The sequence below is a fragment of the Astyanax mexicanus genome, chromosome 11 (genome assembly GCF_023375975.1).
Source record: "Astyanax mexicanus isolate ESR-SI-001 chromosome 11, AstMex3_surface, whole genome shotgun sequence".
In the NCBI taxonomy this organism is placed as follows: Eukaryota; Metazoa; Chordata; class Actinopteri; order Characiformes; family Acestrorhamphidae; genus Astyanax; species Astyanax mexicanus.
Genome location: NC_064418.1, coordinates 25,883,697 through 25,908,565, shown reverse-complemented (window position 1 = coordinate 25,908,565; position 24,869 = coordinate 25,883,697). Strand labels below are relative to the sequence as shown.

At 37.6% G+C, this 24,869-nt stretch overlaps 1 protein-coding gene and 1 long non-coding RNA gene across 2 annotated transcripts in view; one reads left to right on the top strand and one right to left on the bottom strand.

The window, feature by feature from the left end:
* Positions 1 to 12,127: 12,127 nt before the first annotated feature.
* The window catches only part of gdap2 (ganglioside induced differentiation associated protein 2), a 49,421-nt gene continuing 36,679 nt past the window's right edge, over positions 12,128 to 24,869 (bottom strand). The window contains exon 14 of the mRNA XM_007255608.3: positions 12,128 to 13,749. Within this exon, the coding sequence (XP_007255670.2) occupies positions 13,708 to 13,749 (42 nt within the window). The 3' untranslated portion in view covers positions 12,128 to 13,707. The remainder of the gene's footprint in view (positions 13,750 to 24,869) is intronic.
* On the top strand, positions 17,297 to 18,081 carry LOC111194929 (uncharacterized). The gene is made up of 2 exons (XR_002651377.2): positions 17,297 to 17,588; positions 17,856 to 18,081. It is a non-coding gene; the product is annotated as an uncharacterized LOC111194929 (long non-coding RNA).

Here is a 24,869-nt window from a genome sequence, read left to right as displayed (position 1 = left end):
GAGAGGCAGTCACAAGCCAAGGGGGGCGAGGCCATAAACTCACAAGTTGACATGGGTGTTTTCTTGATCAAGATGAGTTTTTCAAGATGAGATCTCAAAAAACAAGAAAACTTTCTTTAGCATCTGCTCATATCCAGTGTTGATTAAAAGCATTATAAGTGGAGTATTTAGCTGTAATGTCATGAAATTTAATGCTTGCAATACTATACTATAGAATCTCTAGAGAAGCCTGGTGAACCTAATTAACCCAATTAATCATGTTAACCTCCCACGACCCTTACCTATCATACAGTAAAAATACAACTAACTGAGATCCTAACTTATAGTTTAATGCAGATATGTACCGTACTCTCACTATACAGCTGGGAAATCTTGTATGATTTTCCTTGACCCTTATCAATTCCCAGATAAGTTTACACGTTTACGTCATCACACAGATGAGTGTGTCTTATCTGGAAGAAACAGTGCATGTGTGTGGATGGGTTAAATTATGTTTAGCTAAGGTTGGTTAGTTCTAAAGTTATATGAATCTGTTTAGATGCAGTTGTTTGATTAGACCATAATAAATAATTCACTAAGTGCCTCTGTGGAAAAGAAGTAAGCTGAGTAGTAGTAATAACATGGAAAGATAATGACGTTTAAAAAAAGAATTCCCCATGACTTTACCACTCCTACACACACACACACACACACTCTCTCTCTCTCATACACACCATACAATTATATTACACTTATATTATTATATTACTATTTACAGCTTCACCTGTAACTAATTCTTTCATATTGTGTCCAGAATATAAAATTACAGTCTCTATGAACTAATCTCTTCTTATTTTACAGTCTAACCCAGATATTCCCTCCACTGATAGCTACAGTTACAGCTCTACTACACTGTCCTACTTTAAAACATGTCCACAGTGTACAGTCCCCATCACGTCAGTGTCTTTAAATATTTTAAACATTAAAATAGCAATATTACTAGTGCATTACAGCAACAAGAAAAACAACAAAAACTACCATTAAAGCAAACAATTACAAAATAAATAGCAAATAATTATTTAAGTATTTAGACCCGTCTCTCTCTAATTTCTTTTAAATTTCTCTGTTTTTCTGTATTTTCCTCTGTCTAATATTTGTCTTTCTCTTTTCATCTTATGCTCTCTCTCTTCCTCTTATTTCTCTGTCATTCAGTTTCTTGTTCTTTCATTTTATACTTTCATTTTACATTTTGATTCTCTTGATTATCATTACCTTCCTTTCTCGCCTGCTCTCTTTCTGCCTGTCTTTATCTTCAACTCATTTCTCACTAGTTTCCCTCATTTCTTTGACTCTCTTCTTCTTCCAAAGTCATGTCTAATTCTCATTGTATCCCATTTCAATCTTGTTTCTCACTATCACTCCCTCTCTTACAATTCTCTGTCTCTCTGCATTATATTTCTCTGGCATTTCTCTCTTTTTCTCTAACTTCTCTCTCATTTCTGTGATTCTCTTTCTCATTCTTGCTCTTTCTTATTTCTTTGTGTTTTAAATCTCTCTTTCCTGGTGTATCTCTTGTTTCACTCTCTTGTTTCTCTATTCTCTCTGTTATCTGATTGCATGTTCTCTCTATTGCTTTCTTTTTACTTTCCTCTACGGTACCAGTAAACATTTGGACACACCTCTTCTAAGTCAGTGGGTTTTTTTTTAATGATTTTTAATACATTGAAGACTTAATACTGAAGACATTAAAGCTGTACACGCGTAATTATTTTGCAAGCAAAAAGTGTCAAACCAAAATATGTTTTATACTGTAGGTTTTTCTAAGAATACATTTACCTTTATGACATCTGCAGTTTAATCTTAGTGTTTTCATGAGGTAGAGTCACCTGGAATGTCAGGGTGCGAGCCGGGAGAGGACGCGGGGGCGGACGCCTCCGGAAGACAAACTAAGCAATTAACCAAAATAACATATAGCAAGGCAAATAAAACAGACTGGATAAATATAAGAACTACGGAATACACAAGGACTGAAAACAAAATACCTACAAATTAACTGATAATAAACGTATATAAACGGATAAACGGACAAACTAACACTAAAGACATAAATACACACACACAAGGGAACAGGTAACACATAGGGACTGATAATGAGGGGCGGAGCTACAGATGAACAGGCAGGCAGAGCACATGGAAAATGACAGGCAGAGGAAAAGGTAAACAAACAAAGAGAAACGCAAGCACAAGGGAAATGACGTGACATGGACGTGACACTATTCTTCCACTTTTACTTTACTGTTAAAACGGTGTAACTCAGGCTTTGGCAACACAAATGTAGCACTATTTGTCATGCCAATAAAGCACCTTGAATTGAATTGAATTGAATAGTTCTCTCAACATCTTGAAGGAGGTACGCTTTTTTACACTTTCTCAGCGTTGAAGGTGCACTTTTAATTGTTTACAACGTAATTCCACATCCACCTCTCTTAATTGTTTTATGTCTTTAATATTAAGATAATTAATAAAGAAATAAAGAAAATGGAATAAGAAGATGTATCTAAACTTTTGCCTGGTACTGTATAATATTTCTCTCTTATCTCTCTTGTCTCTTTCTCAAAATTTCCATGCATTTTTCCTTTTCTCTCTCTATCTCTCGTGCTCTTTCTCACCTCTTCTTCCTATCTCATCACTCTCTCTCTCCCACACTCTAAACTGATGTGGTTTGTTTCATTGACGTGTGTTTAGTGCTGGTTAGTAAGGTGTTAAACCACACTGTTTAGTATGTGAAAATAAGGAGCTAAATGTAGCACTTTTTTAGTATCTCATCATCTCAGATAATCATGTCATCATATCTCATCACAGCTGTATGTTGTAAATATACAGACAAATGTCTGATTAAAAGGTACTTAAGTTCATACTTTAATCAAATGTCTAATCTAGCTACTCTGAACTGTTCAGTCTAAATATCATTTTTAATGTTTGACACACTGAAGTGGGTTCATTTAAACTAGGTCATTAAAGTAATAAAAAATTTGTTTGAAAACCTGCATAAAAACAGTGTAGATCATAGACATGCAAATTAGAAACTTGTTGGTTTACTCCATGGTGGTGCCACATCCATCCATGGCTGGAAGTCCCATGGGCCATGAGCATAATTGTCCTTACATTTTTAAAACGTAAGTAGCATGACCCTCATCAGCCAGCTAAAAAGTGCTACCTCATGCTACATGATGTAGCAGAATTGGCGGTTAATGTATTTGAAAAACAATTTGTTTTATAAACTTTGAACAAGCAAAGTTTCCAATTTTATTTGGGAGATTTGTAATACATGTTGACAGCCAGTGTTGTGCGTGAACGAGTTTAAAAGAACGCGTTCATTGAACATGGTCATTTTTCGTGAACGTTGAACTGAACACAACACATTTTTAAATAAAGAACTTGAACGTGAATTAGTTCACATTATGTGTCATGAATGGACATCACTGTAAATGAACGCTGGTTGGTTAATAACATACTGGCAACGACGCGGAGAGCGTGCGCGCGCGCGCGAGAGAGAGAAAAAAGCAACGACGCGGAGAGCGCGAGAGAGAAAGAGAGAGAGAGAGAGAGAGAGAGAGAGACCAATGATGAGATTGCGCTGCAATTAAAAAAAAAAAAGTCTAGTGGAAGTGATGGCACGCAGACAGACACCGATTCTCCTTATGAACATTTTCATCACCTGGTAAGAAACCCACAATTGCAGTGTCATGAGCAAATGTCTACAATAAGCAGTTTCAAAGAACGTATAGTATTCTAGCTTGTAGTGTGAAAATATGTATTTATTTGAATATCTCACGAAAAAAGTAAAATGAACTGAACTTTGAACTAGTTCAGAATTAAAATTGTGAACTTTGAACGTGAACTGTTCACTTTGAGCATGTATGAACTGAACTTGAACTAGTCCAGAAAAGCTGTGAACTGGCACAACACTGTTAACAGCTAAAACATCCAGTTCTGTATACGGTATACAGTATAGATTAACCTATGATTATAGGATTTGCTCGTTGTATCTTGGAGTTTGTTTTTCAATCACTGAGTAAAATCAGAATAAATAGTTCTTTTTAAAGAGTCTAAAAGAGACGAAACTCTAGGACTCCACAGAATGTGCCTCTAGGGGACGTGGTTATCACAGTGAAGAACACACAACACACACAACTAAACAAAATCCATCTGATTCCAGAGCCTGTCATTGCTCATAATGTAAAAAATAAATTCAGCATTAAACACATAATCTATTATTCCTGGTAGTAGCATATAAAACAGGAGATACCACCTAAGCAGCCAGTCATGATACATGCGGTTCAGCTTATTGAGTGGGAAGGAATCTATTTCAAACAAGCCCTGAACCTTAGCCACATAGTTTGCAACTGCATCTTAAAATGAGACAATGATAAAAGCAGTCTTAAAAAAATATGCTTATGTTTTCAGAATCAAACCTTATATTTAGTATTATGTGTTTTTTTACAGTCTTTTTTTTGTTCATATTCATTTAGAAACAACATTACTAATATTTTAACTCAGGAAGAGTTTAGAAATCAATATTTGGTGTAATAAGTATTCCCTAAATTTAGTATCTAAATAAAGTATCTGTCTGCCTGTCTGTCTGTCTGTCTCCTGACATTTTATCACAGCTTTCATGCATCTTGGCATGCTTTCCACCAGTCTTTCACACTGCTTTTTCAAAAATTCAAGCAGTTCAGCTTTGTTTGATGGTTTGTGACCATCCATCTTCCTCATAATTATATTCCAGTGGTTTTCAAAGAGGTTCAGGTCTGGAGATTGGGCTAGCCATGACAGGGTCTTGATCTGGTGGTCCTTTATCCACACATTGATTGATCAAACTGTGTGGAATGGAGCATTATCCTGCTGGGAAATCCAGTCCTCAGAGTTGGGGAACATTGCCAGAGTAGAAGGAAGCAACTATTTTCCAGGATAAACTTTGTGGCTTGATTTATACGTCCTTCATAAAGATGAACCTGCCCAATTCCAGCCTTGCATCCCCAGATTATCACTGATCCTTCACCAAATTCCACAGTGGGTGCAAGACACTGTGGCTTGTACGCCTCTCCAGGTCTGAGTCTAATTATTGGACGACCAGGAGTTGGGCAAAGCTAAAAATTGGACTCATTAGGGAAGATGATGTAGATGATCTTACTCCAGTCCTCTATAGTCCAATTCTTATCATCTTTTGCAAACTTCAGCCTGGCTCTTCTTTGCTTCTCAGATGAAAGGCTTTTTTGTCATGGTACGGGGGTCACGGTTCGGTTTGCGCAAATGCATGCAGAATACATGGTACACGATAATCTATCTCTCTCTTGCGCACGCAGGCGTCCTCTCTCTTGTTTTTTTTAATATATTTTTATATTTTTGTGGAATCAGTAACGCGTTATTATTACACCTCCATGTTTGACCCCAACCTCCACTGTCATTTTTTCTTTTGAGCTAAACTGCTGATTAGGTGCAGTTTAATCTGATATATTATAAACATAATATACTGATATGAACAAACACTGTCTCTGCTACTTCATGCTGTTTACACGCGTGGTCTGTGCTGCATTCACTGCTCGCAGCTGCGCGACTTCGTTCACTACACGTCCCATTGAAAGCGCAGTGGCAATTTTTCAGCCTTAGTATTAAAGCAGCTTCACACTGCACAGATATACTGAATCCTTTTGCTATATTTCCTTTATTGCTTCTGCACAAGACAACTTTGACCAATCAAAGGAGACTGCAAACTTACGTGGTATGTGTAAAACCAAACAGAGGGAGAAAACTACAGATAAATCAACTGATCCGGACCATAGAAACAAACTACAGGGGAGAAACCGCTCTTTTTTATGCTACTCAGCTAATTAAGTTCAAATGAGATGTTTACAATAAATACTAGTATTTTAAATGACACTACTAATATAAATATAATTGCATTTTACATTTCTTACATTTAAATTTCCATCTGTGCATGAATTCCATCGGTTGTCGAAAATAGCCCTATAATGTTCATGCATTTCCACAGAATTAATTTCTGTGGAATCTGTTCCCCTGTCCCACGTATTCTTCAGTTGATATATTCTGACTTATTTTTAATATGGCAGAGCCTGGAGAACTGTGCACTTTCACAGTTCTCAGTGTCTCATTTTAAATGTCAGGGTCCTTAAAATTCTATCAATGAAGTGTTGAGCTACTTTGAGCTTGTTAATGGTGTGAAAATAGTGCCCATGTTGCTGACATTGTAAGCCTGTTGGGAGCATCAACTAAAAGTGCGCTGTATTTTGGAATGCTGGGGGGAATGAAGGTGGGCTATTCAACTAAGTTTGTACTCATTATCGGGTTTCACAATACCACAAGTCCATTTCACACAGGCTTTCCCCTTTAAATCACTTCATTGCTTGGTATGCTTGGTGCCAAAAGGTATTTTTTTTACTTTAAGAAATTAAATGGAGTTGACTAGACAAAACAAAATATCTTTATCATTTCCAATTAAATATAAAGAAAAGACTTTCCCCCATTGCTTTTTTCATATATACGTTTTAATTTTACCTTTAAAAAAAAGTTGTGTTGAATATATACAACAAATATATAGCTACAGTAAAAATGAACAAGAATTAGAATCTTTAAGAAAGTAGTTCATAGCCTGTGAGCTTGTCTGAAAAAACAAGTTTTTAATTTGTCTTGGGTGCATCAAGTCAGCGTGTGGATGTGTTCAATGTGATGTACACAGTGATGTAAAACCACTACTTGTTGTATTTGTATTTAATCTTATTCTAGATTAACTGAGCAAATAAAGACTTACTGCCCTGAAAAGGAATTTTACAGTTGTCAACAGGTATGTATGAATATTTTGTTGCTCAGGGACTGTAAATGACTACTGATAGCACTTCTAGAGAGAGATGGCTGCTGCTTCTAGGAACAGAGCGGTTATTTGAGGTCACTGGTGATGTCCTGTGTTTTTGCGCTGTAAGGAAAGCTCAGCCATGTCCGCGATGACACACTCCACCCTGCACTAATGCTGCTGTTTTGTTCACGGCTTTGATCCTCCACCGCCTGCTCTGATTCATGGAAAAGCCGAAAGCAATTCCATCCAGGTGTTTTGAGTTCACTGTGGCTTCCTACCTCCACTAATCCCGCTCTCTCATACACACACACTGACACAGAGGTGTGTGAATGATTGATTAATTTACCTCAGCTCGTTCTTCACGGGAACAGAGGTTCTTTCTGTTGTCCAGCTCTGCTGGCCCCTTCTTCAGAATGCTTTAATCCGATTCTCATTATTAAATAGTGGAAGAATAGAGGAGAGTGAGGGGGTCAGTTTAATGAAATGATGTGCTTCTTGATACAGTTTTATGGCGTGACGGGAGGAGGGTTCAGACCAAAGGGCTAAACATTGGTTTTAATTACAGTTGTGTGTGATTTATACCACAAAATTATATATATATATATATATATATATATATATATATATATATATATATATATATATATATATATATATATATATATATATATATATATACAGTGCCCTCCATAATTATTGGCACCCCTGGTTAAGATGTGTTTTGTTCAAAATAATATAGGACCACGATGGGAAAAAAAAGTAAAGTCCAACCTTTAACTCAAGTAAATTTTGAGGGGGAAATAAAATCCCTGACTAAGAAATAATTATTCTTCATAAAATCACCTGTTCCAAAATTATTGGCACCCTTAACAATTCTTAGGAAATAAATTTAATAAAAGTATTTCTGTCACTTCTACAGTAGTTTACGAAGTTGATCAGAGTATGTAGGAACATTTAATTAGTAATTCACAACTTCCTGTTTCCCTGGGGTATAAATATGACGTGACACAGAGGCCATTTATCTTCAGCATGGGAAAGACAAAGGAACATACCATTCAAGTGAGGCAGATGTGTGTTGACCTTCACAAGTCAGGCAATGGCTACAAGAAAATCGCTACTCGCCTACACCTGTCCATATTTACTGTCAGAGGAATTATTAAGAAGTTTAAAACAACTGGAACAGTGGTAAACAAGCCTGGACGAGGACGCAAGTTTATTTTGCCACCACGCACAGTGAGGAGGATGATAAGAGAAAGAAAAAGTTCTCCAAAGCTCACTGTTACAGAATTGCAACAAATGGTAGCTTCTTGGGGTCACAAAGTCTCCAAAACAACCATCAGGCGCTATCTACATGCCAACAAGCTGTTTGGGAGGCATGCACGGAAGAAACCATTTCTCACTCACAATCATAAACGCAAACGTTTGGAGTTTGCTAAGCGGTACTGGGACTTCAACTGGGACCGTGTGCTTTGGTCAGATGAAACAAAGATAGAGCTTTTTGGCAACAAATGCTCTAAGTGGGTCTGGCGTAACACAAGAGCTGAGTATGCAGAAAAGCACCTCATGCCCACTGTGAAATACGGCGGGGGATCAGTGATGCTGTGGGCCTGTTTCTCTTCTAAAGGCTCTGGGAACCTTGTTAGGGTGCATGGCATCATGAATGCTCTAAAATACCAGGACATTTTAAAACAAAATCTGGTGGCTTCTGCCCGAAAGCTGAAGATGGGTCGTCACTGGGTCTTTCAGCAAGATAATGACCCTAAACATGTGGCCAAATCTACACAGAAATGGTTCACCGCACACAGAATCAAGCTCCTCCCATGGCCATCTCAGTCCCCAGACCTCAACCCCATTGAAAACCTGTGGGGTGAGCTGAAGAGGAGAGTGCAGAGGAGAGGACCCAGGTCGTTGGATGATTTAGAGAGAATGTGCAAAGAGGAATGGTCAAAGATCCCTCTTTCTGTATTCTCCCATCTTGTGAAACATTACAGGAGAAGATTAGGTGCTGTTTTTTTTGACAAAAGGGGGTTGTACAAAGTATTAACATCAGGGGTGCTAATAATTGTGGCACACATGATTTGATGTTAAATAATTATTTCTTAATGTGGGATTTTTTTCCTACTGAATAAATTCACTTGAGTTAAAGGTTGTATTTTACTCTTTTTTTCCATCGTGGTCCTATATTATTTTGAACAAAACTCAATTCATGAGAAGAACACATCTTAACCAGATTATGGAGGGCACTGTATATATATATACAGGAGTTGGACAATGAAACTAAAACACCTGGTTTTAGACCACAATAATTTATTGTCCTGACGGACAGTTCTGGTGGAAACAGGAGAGTTGAGGTGCACATTGAATTCTGCCGTGATTTGATCAGCCGTGGTTTTATGTTTTTTGTATACAATCGGGTTTAGCACCCAAACCTCCCTTTCAGACAGCTTCCTCTTGCCTGTGGTTTTATAGGATATGTGGATTATGACTTTAGTTTACTCCATTTATAGTTAAAATGTGTTGCCCTGCAGTAATAATCTATACCAGCCCTGCTTAAAACACTTAAAATTAGATGCAGTTATTAAGAGAATTTAAACGTATTTTGATCAAAAGTGTACTTAGTAAAGTCAAAATAAAATAAATTGAATTTTCTTTATTATTGTTGGTTTACAAGTGTAAGTCTACAAGCTGATCTGATGACTTTTATTATGACACATAGCAGATAGTTAATTAGCTTCAATAGCTAATGGCTAACCAGCTTGCTGTATTTTGGAGCTGAATTAATTATTGTTTTTTAATAACAGATTGTTTTCTTAGTGCTGGTTAGAGTCGGTAGGATCTGTTGTAGGATATTCAACCTATAACCTTCTCAACACCAATGCTAGCTAAGCTAACTGACTGCAGATCTTACTGGAGATGGCTAACGGCTAACTAGCGATGCTAACTGTATTTCCGAGCGACATTAATCACCGTTTTTAACAACAGATGGTAAAAAATGAAAGGTCACACTATTGAGAAATTAATTTGCACATGCAAACACATTGGTCGCACTCTAGAGCCCTGAATCATGCATCTGCTATGCAGATTGATTTTAGAAACAGACCATATTTAGTTTTATGAGGAATTTTCTGGAGGGTGATACTCAAGAGAGTACATTTATCATGAAGCCCAAAATGGAAGATTAGCCATAATGGAAGGTGAGTATGAGCATTTTAATATGTTATTTCCAACACGTTATATTTCTGGGATTACTTAATCTAAATTAACCTTTTATTTCCAATAACAGCTTTTGTAAAATCTTTTTTTAAATATGATATTTGGATGAAAAAACAATCAATTTCAACATGTTTTTTTTTTTTTATTAGTGTGTAATCAATGTAAATCATTTTGACAACGTACTCCACCTCTACCATCAAAACACCAAAAAAGGAAATCTGTCTTAGAAGAATTGCGATGCATTACTCAGATCAGCTTCAGAGACTTGGGATTTGAGACAGATGGAATTTAACTTTCTTATTAACCCATCCATGCAGTGAACACAGTGGTATAATAAGCACATGTGCATGGATGGAGTGGTGGGCAGTCTATAGTGTGGCGCTTGGGGAGCAGAGTGGGTTTGAGAAGGGTCTTGCTCAAGAGCCTAACTACTCAACGCTGTACCTACCGCTGACTCGATAGATTGAAGCCAATGATCCAGTGAATATACATCTTAATACTTCATGGCTGTTTTCACAGCAGGTAAAAATGGCCCAAATCTGTTTTTTTTTTTTGTTTTTTTTGCAGATGCGTCTTTGCTGTGACCGTGTCTGATTAGAATTCATGTAGCTTTTATGTTTGTGTGTCTAGGTCAGGAAAATGGATAACAGCAGTGAGTAAGAAGTTTTCAGTGGCAGAATAGTGATGTAACAGTTTACTAGCAATTATCTTTAACGCAATCTGCTGTGCTGGATCTCTCGGCTTGGGGTGTGGGGCGTCTGACATTTCTGAATTCAAATGAAGCAACAGAATTGTTAAAGTAGGCAGTCATATATTTAAGATTTTACATTTTTAATCAGCCTTATTGTATAGCTCTGTAAATCCAGATTCAGCTGTCTTCAGCTTTTCTTCCACTTATGAAAGGGGGTTGTTTTGTGTTTTACCAATTATTTGCACAACCTCAGTAATTTCCCATATCGATAATAGCCCATGAGTGTAAATTATTTGGTATGTCAACAGTAAAACACAGGTTTTGTTTTATTTCATTTTAAGGTATAATCCTGTTATGATAACTAGACTTGTTGTCCAACATTCAGATTTGTATACAGTAATGATATCCTAGTTTGTTTTTCTTAACGAGAAGAGCACTTTATAATGTAGGGCCAAAACAGCGATTTATTTAAAAAAAAAAAAAAAAATAATTAAAAAAAAATTGTAATTCAAATAAATATTCTTAAGTATTAAAAGTTTATTACTCTTTAAAACTGTGTAATTATATTACGTATAGTCTTACTGTATTTTTCACACTATAAGGCATATTATCAATGACTGTGTTTTCTGGTCCATTTTCATACATAAGGTTCACTGGATTATAAGGAGATTTTAAGAGACACTATAAGGAATTTATATGCTGGATGTTAATCTACTAGATTTCTCTCCTGAAAATGGTTTAATTGGGTGAGTAAAGCTTTTGCGTTTATTATAGTATGCTTAGATTCCTGAATTTCCCCAGCACTAAAACTGGATTGTTAGCATAAGTGGCTAACTGCTAGTGGTTAGCGGCTAATGCTGCCCGACAGCGCTACACTGAGGAACCCTGAGTGTTCTGGTAAGTCAGGGTGATATTAGCTTGTGGTTCGCCCCCTCTTGCTTGTTTTAACAGTAAACACGCTGGCTACAGTCCAATGTACTCACCTCTAAACGGCGAAAAAGCGGTTTGTCCACATAAATAGTTATTGTGACAGGCCTAGCACTATGCTTATGTGTAAATTTGTGAGTATAGTTCCACTTTAGCCTTTTTGCACACAGTTAGTAATTACTTTCTTCTGATTAACATCATCTTTTAGATTTGTAGTGCATTACTGATCTCACAGTTGAGCTATAGCCTTGTATTTTTCTACAAAAATGCACAAAATCTGACAGACATGTTTTTACGCTGAACTTCTGTAGGAATATCAGTCCACAGTTCAGAGTTCTGCTCAGATCTGTTCAAAATGTAATGCTAACTGTTTATGTGCTTGGACTATTTATGTGCTTGGACAAAACGACAAAACCTTACATACAGAGAATTACTACAGAACAAAGTAGCAAAGAAGACTTTTTTAATAATCTTAAAGATCTTGGAAAGAGAGTGTACTGTGTTTTATAGCATGTCATGCATCATTGTTGCTACACACACAAATTGCAATATTTCAGGACAAGGAAAACAGCTTTAATATTTCATTTATTTTGGAGCATTTCTATTGGAACACTTATTAACTATGATAACTTTTAACTGTAAGCTTTCGATTAATTCATAAAAACAAAAAAACAAACAAAAAAAAAACAGATGAACCTTTTGTCTTATGTACTACTATATGTTCCATAAGGAGAGATCAGATTTTTAATTCACAGTCTTTGAATAAAACAAACATTCCTCCCAGTACTGGTATAAATTTCTCCTTCAGAATGGAATGTGGCTCAGAGTTATGAGTTGTGGCACCTTTATTTAAAGGCTTACTAAAGAGAGCTCGAACTGGAACCAACAAGACTTCATATTCAGTTAACTGCATACAATCACTCCCACGCTCAATTCTCAAAGTACCTTTGGCCATGTGTGGAAATCTGATGTTAGATTATATTATTGATGAGAATGCACAGTGTAGTAGTACCATTCAGTAGCAGGAGTTACAGCTGTGCATTTGTGTGGAAAGAAAGAACCAATTTATGGTAATGTAACAAAAATGTACTTGGTTTTAGAAAAGATCCACAAAGAAACTATACATATTAAATTGACCACAGATACTTTACAGAAGAAATACACAGAAAAGAAAGGCAAGTGATAATCTTAAGAGTGCAATTAAAAATAATAATAATAATTAAGTATTTAGAGATCATACTTCAGCTTGTACTACTAAAGACCATTCAGTATTCATTGTGTTTGTAGAGTATAAAAATATTAATTTACATTTTTAAATGACCAAGCGATTATTTATATATCTATACTATCTTCATTAACCTCTGTTTAAATTCAACAGGTCACCACTAAGGCCTGGAAAGGCAGATCTGTGATCTGTTAAATGGCTCATGTAGGCATTTCAACAAAGAGATACACGAAGAGGCTGTTCTGGTGAAAGCGTGAAAAACACACAAAATTAAAGGACAGTAAAGACTGTAGTGAACACCAGTGAGGCACCAGTGACTGGACAAGGTCAGTAAAGACAATTCGTTATAAAAGTGAGTATTCTGGACTCCAGTTACAGAATATACACTTATAAACATTGACATACACACCTTTTTAACACTCATACAAAATTGGTTATTTTATATGCAATCATATTTGAGCACACTTGTCAAATCATCCTTTCCTTGCATTGCAATGTCCAGTCTGTGACGTGTCCATCAGTAAGATCAGTTTACCAATATAAACACATCAGCAGCACAAGTGAGCCGGCAGCTCCGGACTGGTGGAAGAGGATGGTTTTCTGTGACCTTCTGTGAGCCAGTAAACACAGCAGTTTAACTCACATAAACACGTATCATAGGAGCTGGAGAAACAGGCTTTTTCTAGCTCACATGCACATACTAAGTTCATTTAGCTCCAAATCAGGTCCAGCTGTGAGCTTTCTCAGGCGTTGGGCAGACGCTGGCAAGTTCAGTCACATCCACTTGCATCAGAGTTTACTTCACAGGCCTGAAGAGTGGGACGAGCAGTACGGCCCGTTCATCTACAACACCAAGGACAAGAAGAGAACAGGTCAAGTATGTGCATAAATTCCAAAGCAACATGGTATTTACATAAAGTTGTATGCAAACAGTATTCTAATGATTTTCTAAGCAGTTGCTCGGCCATTGGACTTTTTTTTCCCCTTTTACCAGGCAGCAACCCCGACCAAACTAATCAACTGCTTTACATGCAATTATGGATTTGAGGTGGGTGCATGGAAGCAGGGAAAACAAAAATGCCCATGCCAAACATTGATGCCACTCTTGTACAGAGAGCCATTTTCTGCCCAGTTCAATGCAAACTTTCTGTATATTAAAAACCCTTTAACACTAGGAATGGGAATTGCAATGTTGCCCATGACGTGATGATATCATGATTCTTTGATACTCGATATATCGCAAGATAGTTCTCGAATATATTTCATATGGAGTGAAATTAGGTTCTAGGCAAAAAACTACATTTACGTTCCTGTTTCATTTGTGCGTCTGTTTTGACCTCTTTTTAATGTGGGGAGGGGAAAGGGGTTATGAGGGTTATGAAAGATTCACTTCAGTAGCCACTGATGCACAGCCCACCAGTTCAACTGCTCATCATGACTGACTCTAACAAACATAATTATTGATTATTTATAATAGCATATAGTTATTTTCAGTTATTAAATTGAGCAGTGTTTGCAGCCAGTTAGCTAGGACTGTAGCTAGTCGTGCCTTTAAATTCACATTAACTCTCTTGTACCAAAAATCAACTCAGGGTTCTATTCTTTATAGGCTCTGATGTCTACATTGCGCCTATGTAGCTTAATCTATGTAGAGTCTTTATAAAGGTGCCCAGTAACTGCAGTCCTGTAGTTAGAGGGCCTTAAAACCAATTTGTTATAGCTGGTTCTATAGTACTTTTAAACAACTCGAGATTACTAAGCAACTCTTAACTCGCTCACTCTTATTTGACACGTATCGATAATGTACCACAAATGAAAACAATGCTATAACGCAATAACAATATTTTGTCACACCCCTACTTAACACCCCAGGGCTTACACATTAAGGCACATTATTTAGTAACTAGAGGGACTTATTGATACTGTAATCCTGTGTATCAGCCAATCTCAATCCCATATTTTTGATTTAAAATTATCTGAGCTGTGAGAAAATGAGAGCAAGAGACATTAGATAAAAATGAATTAGAGACACGGTATCTAATAGTGACTAAGAGATGTTAGCTAAGAGTGAGTGAGAAAGAGACACGTAATCTAAGAAAGAGAGAGAGACATTAGCTAGGAGGGAGTCAGAAAGAGAAAAAACATTATTCGAACTAATAGTTTTTAAAGCTTCATTTAAGTATCTAAAAAGTAGGCTACGTTACTCCAAATAATCAAAACAGCACAGCACTACTCATCAGGAAGAAATACATGGCTAACGTTGATATTTCAGACTAGATTTGTTGTGTTATTAATTTTGCCTTCCGAAATCTGATTCAATTTCCATTATTTTATTCATAATTTATAACTAGGGCTGGGTATTGAAATTTCTCTCACTTGTCAGTACTGGGACCGTTATTCGAAAATTTTAAAACCATACACAACCCTATTTATAACCATAACCAGAGAAATGTAGATGAATCTCAGCTGTGGACATCGTGAGTAGCAGAACAAGCTAGAAGACACTGGTTTTAAGGCCACCACTAGAGTACTGCTGTTACTGGCATCTGTTCAACTTCCCTGAAGTAAACACCTTTTATAAAAGACTCTGCACAGTTTTACCTACATAGGTTCAATGTAGGCTTACAGTCCATAAAGAGTTCTCAATGGCTAACCAAACCCTTTAGTGGATTACGTGCTATGTGAGGAGCTGAGGAGCTACCTCAGGCCTGCTCTGCTGCCCTGACTGATGTAATTTACCACGGCTATGACCACAGAGTTGAGTAAAGTCCAGCAGCAGGGTCTAAAGCCTGCAGGTCAGTTTAAAACAAAAGCAGATTATTCTGCCCTGTCCATGACCAAATAATTGAGTTTGAGCACTCCTTTAAAACAGTCATTCTGCTGGGGGGAAAAAAGCAAACACAGTCCGGACTACAAAAACCTTTTGAGTGCCTTTCAATGCTGTGTGGAGTGCTGACTGGGTAATTCGGCCGATTGTAGCAGTGCGTTCTGTGGCAGTGCATCTATTCACAGGGTTAGTAAAGGACAGAGAAAGCCAAGAGCAGTTATAATTAAGCACTTACACAAGCTGCCATTTCCTCTCTTTATCATGACTAAGTAATCAAAACCCAAAAGGAAATGCTTCGGCAGGGTCATCCTGAAGTGCAACCACAGACAAAAGATGATGGATTGCAGGCCAAAACATGCTCCGACACACAGACCAAACGAGGAGCGTGCACAAACTAATACATAATCCAATACATGAACCAAACTGTGCTTCGCAATAAAAGCACAAACCTGGCATTCAAGCAGACGCCAATTTTATCTGGAGATGAAATAACAGACGAGGTATAACAAATAACAGACAAAGACAACTCCAAACCCACTGGAAGAGAGTCAGAAATGACTAATGTCTCACTGCTGGAAGGGCTAGCTACGAATTGTCTTGGATTAAGAATAGAAAAGTACCTCAAATATGAACAATAATAGGGGAAAGCAGGGCTCAAATCAACATGAACAGTTTATGTAGTTAAACAGTTTGAAGGACAACATATTTTAATACACCCATGTTAACATCTTTGCTACATTTTTCTGTAGCAATTAAACATACACAAATATGCCTAAAGTAGATTGGATAGAGGTATGTACATTAATCATGAAGCACATGTAAAGTGTTGATCAGTGAGTTTCAGTGAGGTCTGATATAGCTGGTGCCAGATGGATAGAACATTTTACTACTGAAGCTATGAGGCATTTAACATTCCTCAATCCACAGCGTCATTTCTGTACCAGAAATACGTCATAGAAGGCATTACCACTCACAGTGGACAATTGTTATCGGCAGCATCTGGCTAGAACTGTCAGTGTTAACAGACAACAGACACATCCGAATTCAGTGCATGAGGCACCACATGTATACCCCACAGGTCAGTGTAGAATTTCTTAGCTTCCATGGCAAAAGTAACGAGACATGAAACTCTTTGCTGTTCCCCGACATGTGGCATGTCAGTATATTTTAATGCAGATTTTGTTTTTTGTTGGAAAACTTTTCTTAACATTTAAATTTGACATCATTATTAGCTAAATTGTCTACAAGAAGCATTTGTTCACATTTCAAAACAGGTACAGCTTTTGCAGTTATAGATAGGAACCATTGAGATCTGATAAGGCAAAGGCAAATCTAATCTGAGCACAGAATCAGAATTTACTTATTAGGCTAATTATTTGAATGTAGTCATTCCAGCTTTTAGTAATCAATGCAATTAATAAAAAAATGTTGTTCTTTTCTGTATTAACATCCTACATTCTGTTGAAAAAATGTCTCCTGGTGTTACACATCCCAGTGTTTTCAGCTTGTGGATGAAGCTGAAAAGTAATTAACAGTGTTAATACATGGCTGTTCAAAGATCAGAGGAATTGTGGAAGCCATGACTAAGCTTTAAAAGACCTTGAAGATTTTTGGAAGCAGTTTTTAATTTTTTTGAAAGTGGTCTAAACATTCTTTTTTGCTTCTGTTTAATGCATGTTTTAACACCATCCTGTTAGAATAATGCAGTGTAAAATGCAACTTAAATAAACCGTAGATACTGTGCACTACTGACCAAAAGTGTACCAGTCCTACACATGTTCTCACTCTCTCAGCAACTGCACTCCAGCACTAATCAATCAAACAGCACATCTGTTGCCAGCAATCAGATTTTTGGGTGAGTAATTAACTGTTGCAGTTCTGCACCAACACACACGTTCACACAAACACAACATGGACACTTTTTTTTTAGACTGATTATGCCTCAGTGACTGGTCTGTTACACGGCATACACACTTGCACACACAAACACGGGATTGTCAGCAGGCTCTAACAGCAGGACTATCCATTACATTCATACAAAGCATAATCACTTCTTCACAGCTGCCCGCTGTTGTGTTTGAGATCTTTTATTTCCTCTGTGTCTCTCCACCTATCCTCTCAGCCAGACTAATGGGGACCTGCAGCTGTATTGAAGCCTGGATTCAGCCTCGAGGCTGAATCAGACAAGAGAGAAGGAGAACAGAGGAAAGCAACCTCACAGCCTCCAGAAGCCAATCTACCAAATCCAGCCCTTCCAGCCAAAAGCAACTGCAAGTGATGCCACAGAACAAATCCGCTTGTGTTACAGTAGAGGATGTGAGTAATAAAATAAATATATCATCCCTGCACTGCCTGCGCTCACTTCTTGGAAAAGGTTTATTATGCATATTTGATTAGCGCCAAAGAGAGAAAAATGACAGCCTGTAGGAAAATATACAGCTTTCTTGGAAAAAGCAGCATGTGGTAATCATATCACTGTTTCACCACCTTAATCCTCAGACACACCTACAGCCAATTCACTTCACCAAAACTATCTCAGAAATCTACAGTGGAAGCATGTTGGTATTTAGGGCTGTGTCACATCACTGAACTAACAGCACGCTGCCCCTGGAATTTAGATCAGCTCCTTTGTTTAAAATGATTTTGTTGGGTTTCAGCTGAAAAACAGTGATCTGATATACTACAGCAGTGCTACTCAGACTGTGGTATGTTTACCACTAGTGGAACATGAACCATCCCTAAGTGGTATACCAGATGACCTCAAAAATTAGCTACATGAAACAAAAATATTGATTGCACTCTATTAAGAGTCTAAGTTTTCATCTATTAAGTTACAACAGTATGTAAATTGATTATGAAGCGTTACTTTAAGGGCTTGGCTTGTGAACACTCACACATATATAAGGTCTGAGGTGTTTTCTGGTGGGCGAGGATAAACACTGATCAATGATGGTGACAAGTTTCTAAGAATCTAGCAGGAATCTAAGCGAGGGAGTGTTGCCCCTGCACAGAAATAAGTATTTTTATGCCTTTAACAAGCTCAAAGTAGCTCCACATTTTATTGGTAGAATTCTGAGGGCCCTGACATTTAAACGAGCAGGCTTTTCACAGCAGAACTACTTTTACATTGGTGTTAGTAATGCTATTTGTGATATGTGGTAAGCAATCTGACATTTAAAACGAGGCACTTAGAACTTGTGAAGTGAGAAGTGCACAGGAAGTTTATTACAAACACTGTTTATACACAGTAGTTCTCAAAACTCAAAAGTCATAAGTCATTGAATATTAAATTCAATATATATATATATATATATATATATATATATATATATATATATATATATATATATATATATATTAAATGTTCTTAAATGGCAGAAGGATGGAATTTTAAAGAAAGAGAATTAAAAGGACAATTGAAAAAACTACATTCAAGATGGCGATTCCATATTTTTTGCCAGTGGTTGTATGTGTAATGACAATATAATGTTGGCTGCAAACTTAAAACCATATCACCCTTTGGGATATGCTTCATAAACCTCACTTTGTAAAGCTAAATGGACAGAAGTCAGGGACGTTTGCTCTTTTCAGTAAAGATGGGACGATCGATCGGCAGTGTATCGGTATCGGCAGATTTTCAGCCAAAATACAGTATCTGCGATATTCCTCTGATTTTAGCCGATCTGATTCAGGAGTTTAGTGTTAAGCAGTTAAAGTGGACATGAAACATTCAAGTATTTAGTATAATTCACAAGATGTATTTTCACTCTAAAAAGTTTAACAGCTGTCATTGAAACTGAATTAAAATAATAAGCAATCTAAATGTCATTTTTTTAAGTAAGCGCAGCGCCATCTTGTCCCAGAGCTGAACGTGACATCACGAGGTTGGTTCTTGCACGCCTAACTAACAAACTATTAGTCTACAGTAACTTAGTTCCTCAATAGATAATAAAAGCCAAACCAAAAATCGCTGCAAAGGGGGGGCACTTTTGTATTGCCCCTGGGTGTAGTAATATATATAAACATTAAGTTTTATAAGAAGTTTTATAAGAATGAGAAAGGTTCACTTTCACACCTCGCCTTTTAAGCGGACAGCTGTTCTTCGGCGGTGGCTAGCGGCGCTGAAGCGCGAGAATCCTCCAGTTAGCTGCAATGCTAGGGGTTAGGAGCGAGCACTTTCTAGACCAGGACAATGGAGGAGAGGGTTTTTGAGTCAGGAGCATTAGTGCCGGACAAATAAGCTGAAGTCCGAGGCTTTTCACCTCCGTTTTTATTTTTCCTGGGATGTACAGACCAACAGACTGGGGGTAACGTTACTATGAAAGCAGCAGCTGTACGAGCCAAACAATGCGCCCACCCAGCAGAGCAGCAAGAGGTAACTTTACCCAAAGTATAGATAAGCTGACAGTTAAAAGATAACATAGCTAGCGTTAGCTACTTAGCTAGCTATCTTACCATAGCTAGCCAACACTAGCTAGCTAACTAACTAACTAACTAACGCTAACTAGATGAAGCTACCTACCCAGTAAGCCTTCTAACTTCCAAACTGAACGGTTTATCAACCAAACAGCGCCTGGGTGTTCCAATATCCACTTAAATCATGTACGTTTCATTCAGTCTTAATGAACTCTGGACTTTACATGCTAAATAGCTAAATGTAAGTTATATAAACAAGCTTGTTAACGGGATGGCAATACCTGCTGTTGACGGGCTGCAGGGTTCTGCACAGACCTCCCGTAGAGAGACAGGCTCTGCCAGTCTGGAGCGTTTTTACTGTTTCTAAAGTTCATCTGTGTAGGATCAATCCGCCACGTAGTGAAAAGAAAATAAAGGTTTTAACCCCACTAACTGCATAATACAGCTCTCTTCAGTTCATCTTTCAGCCCAACCAACTAACAGCAGCAGTTTAGAGCAGCAGTCACGGAGTAACTGCTCGGATTACATTATAAACAGGTCAGTTAGCACGCTGCTAACCTCAGAATTATAACTAAAGTTACGCGGTTTAGTGGAACTGTTGAAGGCTACTGAAGACTTCTAAGAGCTATTAGTGGTTATTGAAAGGGTTATTGGGGGCAGAAATCAGTACAGGCAGGTTAGATAAGTGATTCACGTCCTCGTCCCTTGTAAAAGAAAATAGGCTTTTTCCGTGCTGTACTGTTTATTAACATCATCAAAATAGATTTTTGTTAATTTAATTAAAAGCTCTGTTTTATTGCTGTAATGTTAACTTACATACTAAAATTATGTATTTTAAATCAGGTCCGCGCTCTTAATTACAGTTTTTGAGGGCGGGTAGAGACAGACTGGATTTTTTGCCCAATCTAAGGTCTAGCTGGAGCGTTAGATTAACGTTTTGTATTAACATATTGTATTATTATCTACATATTAACAGTAAATGAGATATTTAAAGCTCACCTTCCGCGAAAATCCGATTTTTCTTGTTTTTTGTGGAATACAGTAGGTCTCTCCGAGTTGAATGTGTACACCTGCACATTAAACTGTTTTGCAGCCCCCATTGTCTGCAGGAGCTAAGCAAAGAAATCCCCCCTCCCCCCCTCCGAAAAACGGGTGAATTTTGAATTATCTTTCTGCCTACGTAGGCAGAAACTCACAGACCAGCCCACCTTGGCTCGAGAAACTCCCAGAGGCGGAGCTGAAGCGACGCAACATCACCGCTCATCAGTTAGGAGGTGGGAGGCAGTGAGCGGCAGAGCGGTGGAGGGGCGTCGCAGTGCTCCTAGCCAATCAGAGGAGAGATATTTGCATGCTGTTTGCATGTATGAATATTCATGAGCAAAGCTGGAATCCGGTCATTTTGGACACACCCCTAAAACAGTCCATTAAAAAAGAGCTATACAGAGACACCTGAGCACTTTTTTTTTTACAAAAACGGCTCACATGTCATTCATTCATACTAGAGACCACAACTAGACATTTTAAAATGAAATAAAAAACGACGGAAGGTGACCTTTAAAGCAGTAAGCTGACTCAGAAAAACAGGCTGCGGCGGCTGATGTTACACATTCCTGCGATATTGACATATAAATATAAACTTGGTACCTAATAAATATGTATATTTATTTATTATAACTTATATCTCTCCTGAAATGCATTTATTTTGGTCAGTAACACTTTTCTGTTCATTTTCTATCAGTGTAAATTACCAGTGTTTGCTTAGGTGTGGATGTAATTAGGGGAATCTGTACCAGGTTTGTCTGGCACCTGTGTGGCATTTATGTGGCATTTGGCCCCACCCAAGATCGGTATCGGCGATCGGCCGATCGAGATAAAAGACGATCGGAATCGGCCCCAAAAACACTGATCGGTCCATCTCTACTTTTCAGCGTTGAAATGTTAGGCGCACTGTTGCTTTAGTTGGCATCACTGTGCCAGTTCATGCTTGCTGCTTGCAGCTATATTGTCCTGTTGCATTTGCCAAACCCAGACAGGAATGATTTGTTACATCACAGAACGTGTTTGTACTGCTCCAGGGCCCACTGGTGGTATACATTACACCACTCCACCCAAAGATTGGCATTGTGCTTGGTGATGCAAGGCTTGCATGCAGCTACTCAGCCATGAAAATCCATGCCATGTAGCTACAAGTGCACAGGTTTCTGTGCTGATGATAATGCCAGAGGAGGCTTCCACAAGTTGTATGCTGACCTCAGCCTTCGCACACCCTGCTCTGGCTAACTGCTAAACGCTTCCACTTTTCAGTGATACCATTCACAGCTGATCGTAAGAGGTAAGAAATTTCACCCACTTGTTGCAGCAGTGGAATCCTTTTAGAGTACCACACTGAAATGCAGCTCAATGCATCTCTTTGAACCCACATATTCCTTTACTAAAGTTTGTAAAGGAAGGCTGCATGGCTGGGTGTTTGACTTAATTTACCTGTTGCAATGTGACTGAATGAAACACCTACACTTGATGATTAAGTGATGTGTCCAAATACTTTTATCTTTACAGTGTAGCATCAAGCCTAAACCACCAAATGTTTTACACATTAACTTGCATTAGTTTTTAATACATTGTTAATTCATACATTTAGCATAAAGTTTGCTGGTTTTAATGTCTCATGTCGTACATCACAGAAAAAGATCCAGACTTTTGCTCTAAATAAGCAGGCTCTACACAGCAGAACTACTTTTACATTGGTGTTAGTAATTCTATTAGTGATATGTGGTAAGCAATCTATGACTCAGACCTTTTTTTGTGCTTGTGAAATGTGTTACATTGATTGCACATGTTGATATGAGCCTAGCCTTAAATATACTACAGGAAAAAAAAAAAAAAAAAAAAAAAAAAAGTTAGCTTCATTTCCCACGGTTTCCCACTTTTAGAAAGTGACCAGACCCTAATGACCAAACTTTCACACAATTCCCTTTCTAGCAATTCCTTTTGAGTCACGACAGAATATTAAAAATACTTTTCTTTAGTAGCACCACCAAAAATAACAAACTGCACACAAACTATTCTTCAGCTCTTGGGGGAACCCATTAAAAGAAATCTGAAGTAAATTGACCTTAAATAAAGTCCTCAGAACACTTACGTTTTCTGCAGGTATTTGCAGAAAATTACCCCAATCATCTATCCTAAGCGTTGGCTTCAAAAGATATTAAAATGTAACATTTGGTCTAGTTATAAGCACACACGCATCCAAAAAAATACGTAACTCAAATTGACCTTGTGAAAAATGCTTTCTCAAAGTATCTACCAACATACTGCATGCATAGTGTGCCTCTGCTAGTTGACTTGCATGTTAGATCTGTATCTGATCTAATTTTGGGATATTCAGAGGCAAACATTATGAGAATATGTGGGGAAACTAAATGCAATTTGCTTTAAAAAAAAAAAAAAAAAAGTACTAATTTAAATATAGAATTTTCAAACACATTTTAAAGGACTTACTGAAAAAATAAAAATAAGTAAAATCCAGTTTATCTACTATGAGCAAATCACAACCTAATCGCTACTTGGAGAGATAAGATGTAAAATTGCATCACTTTTTTTTTTTTTTCGAGGGAAAAATTTCAGTATAGTGCACTTACAGACTCTAGTAATCCATTAAACTACAAGCTTATTTAGCTGAAATATAAATTTGTAAACTTATAGTATCTACTGTATATACACAAAGCTATACATGCCGTATATCATGGTACAGGAAGTACGACCATGCTTCCTGGCTTTTTGCCATTGTCATATGAAAGCTAAAGAACCCTCCTCTGGCCTGTGGGTGTCTACTGCACTAAATGTGGATTTGATTTCTGACAAATTTGCTTCTCTACTTGCACAGACAATTCTAGCCAGATGCAGCTGGGACACTTTCTTTGGTAATGTTACGTTCACATTACCAGGCTGAAGTTAAATCAGATTTTTTGCTCAATATGGCTTAAATCTGATTTTTTTTCATGGCTGTGTGAACATGCAAAATCCGATTTTTTTCAAATAGGTTTGGATTCACTTTCATATGTGGTCCTAAATTGAATACGTATCTGATCCATGGACACGCCACATAAATGTGAACAGTCAAACTGGAATTCATGCATTTTTTGTCTTTTGTGTATGCGCTATGTGCTTCTCTTATGTATCCACACATCTTTTGGTGCAACTGTGCAGCTATAGCTGCAAAAAACAGCAAAAGCAAACTGCCTGGCCTGAGCATGTACTCCTCGACCTGAGCATGTACTTCAGACCAGCTGTTTACACTCCACTCCAGCAAAAGATGCTCCACATATGAGCTGCTAACACATCGTCGTCTCTCAAATATGCTGTTTTTTGTTGTTGGTGAAGGCGCAACTTTTAAACAGGTATCAATGTGCGCATGTGAGGCATTTCAGGGACAGACTGGTTCACATTACACAGTTACAGGTCACTTACATTTATGAACTTGAACAGTCAAGAAAAAAAATCCGTTCTGAGCAAAAAATCGGATTTGAGCAGTGTGGCTTGTAATGTGAACGTAGCCTATGATGCGTACTCGGTACAAACATGATACCGTCAGCAAAGGAATGTTAAACGGCACCAACACAACTGAACAGAACAGATGGAATATTCCATCAAGTACAAGTGTGGGTGTTCACAAACTGTCTCTTGAGGTAATGCTGCATGATCAGTTTACACACTGCTATCC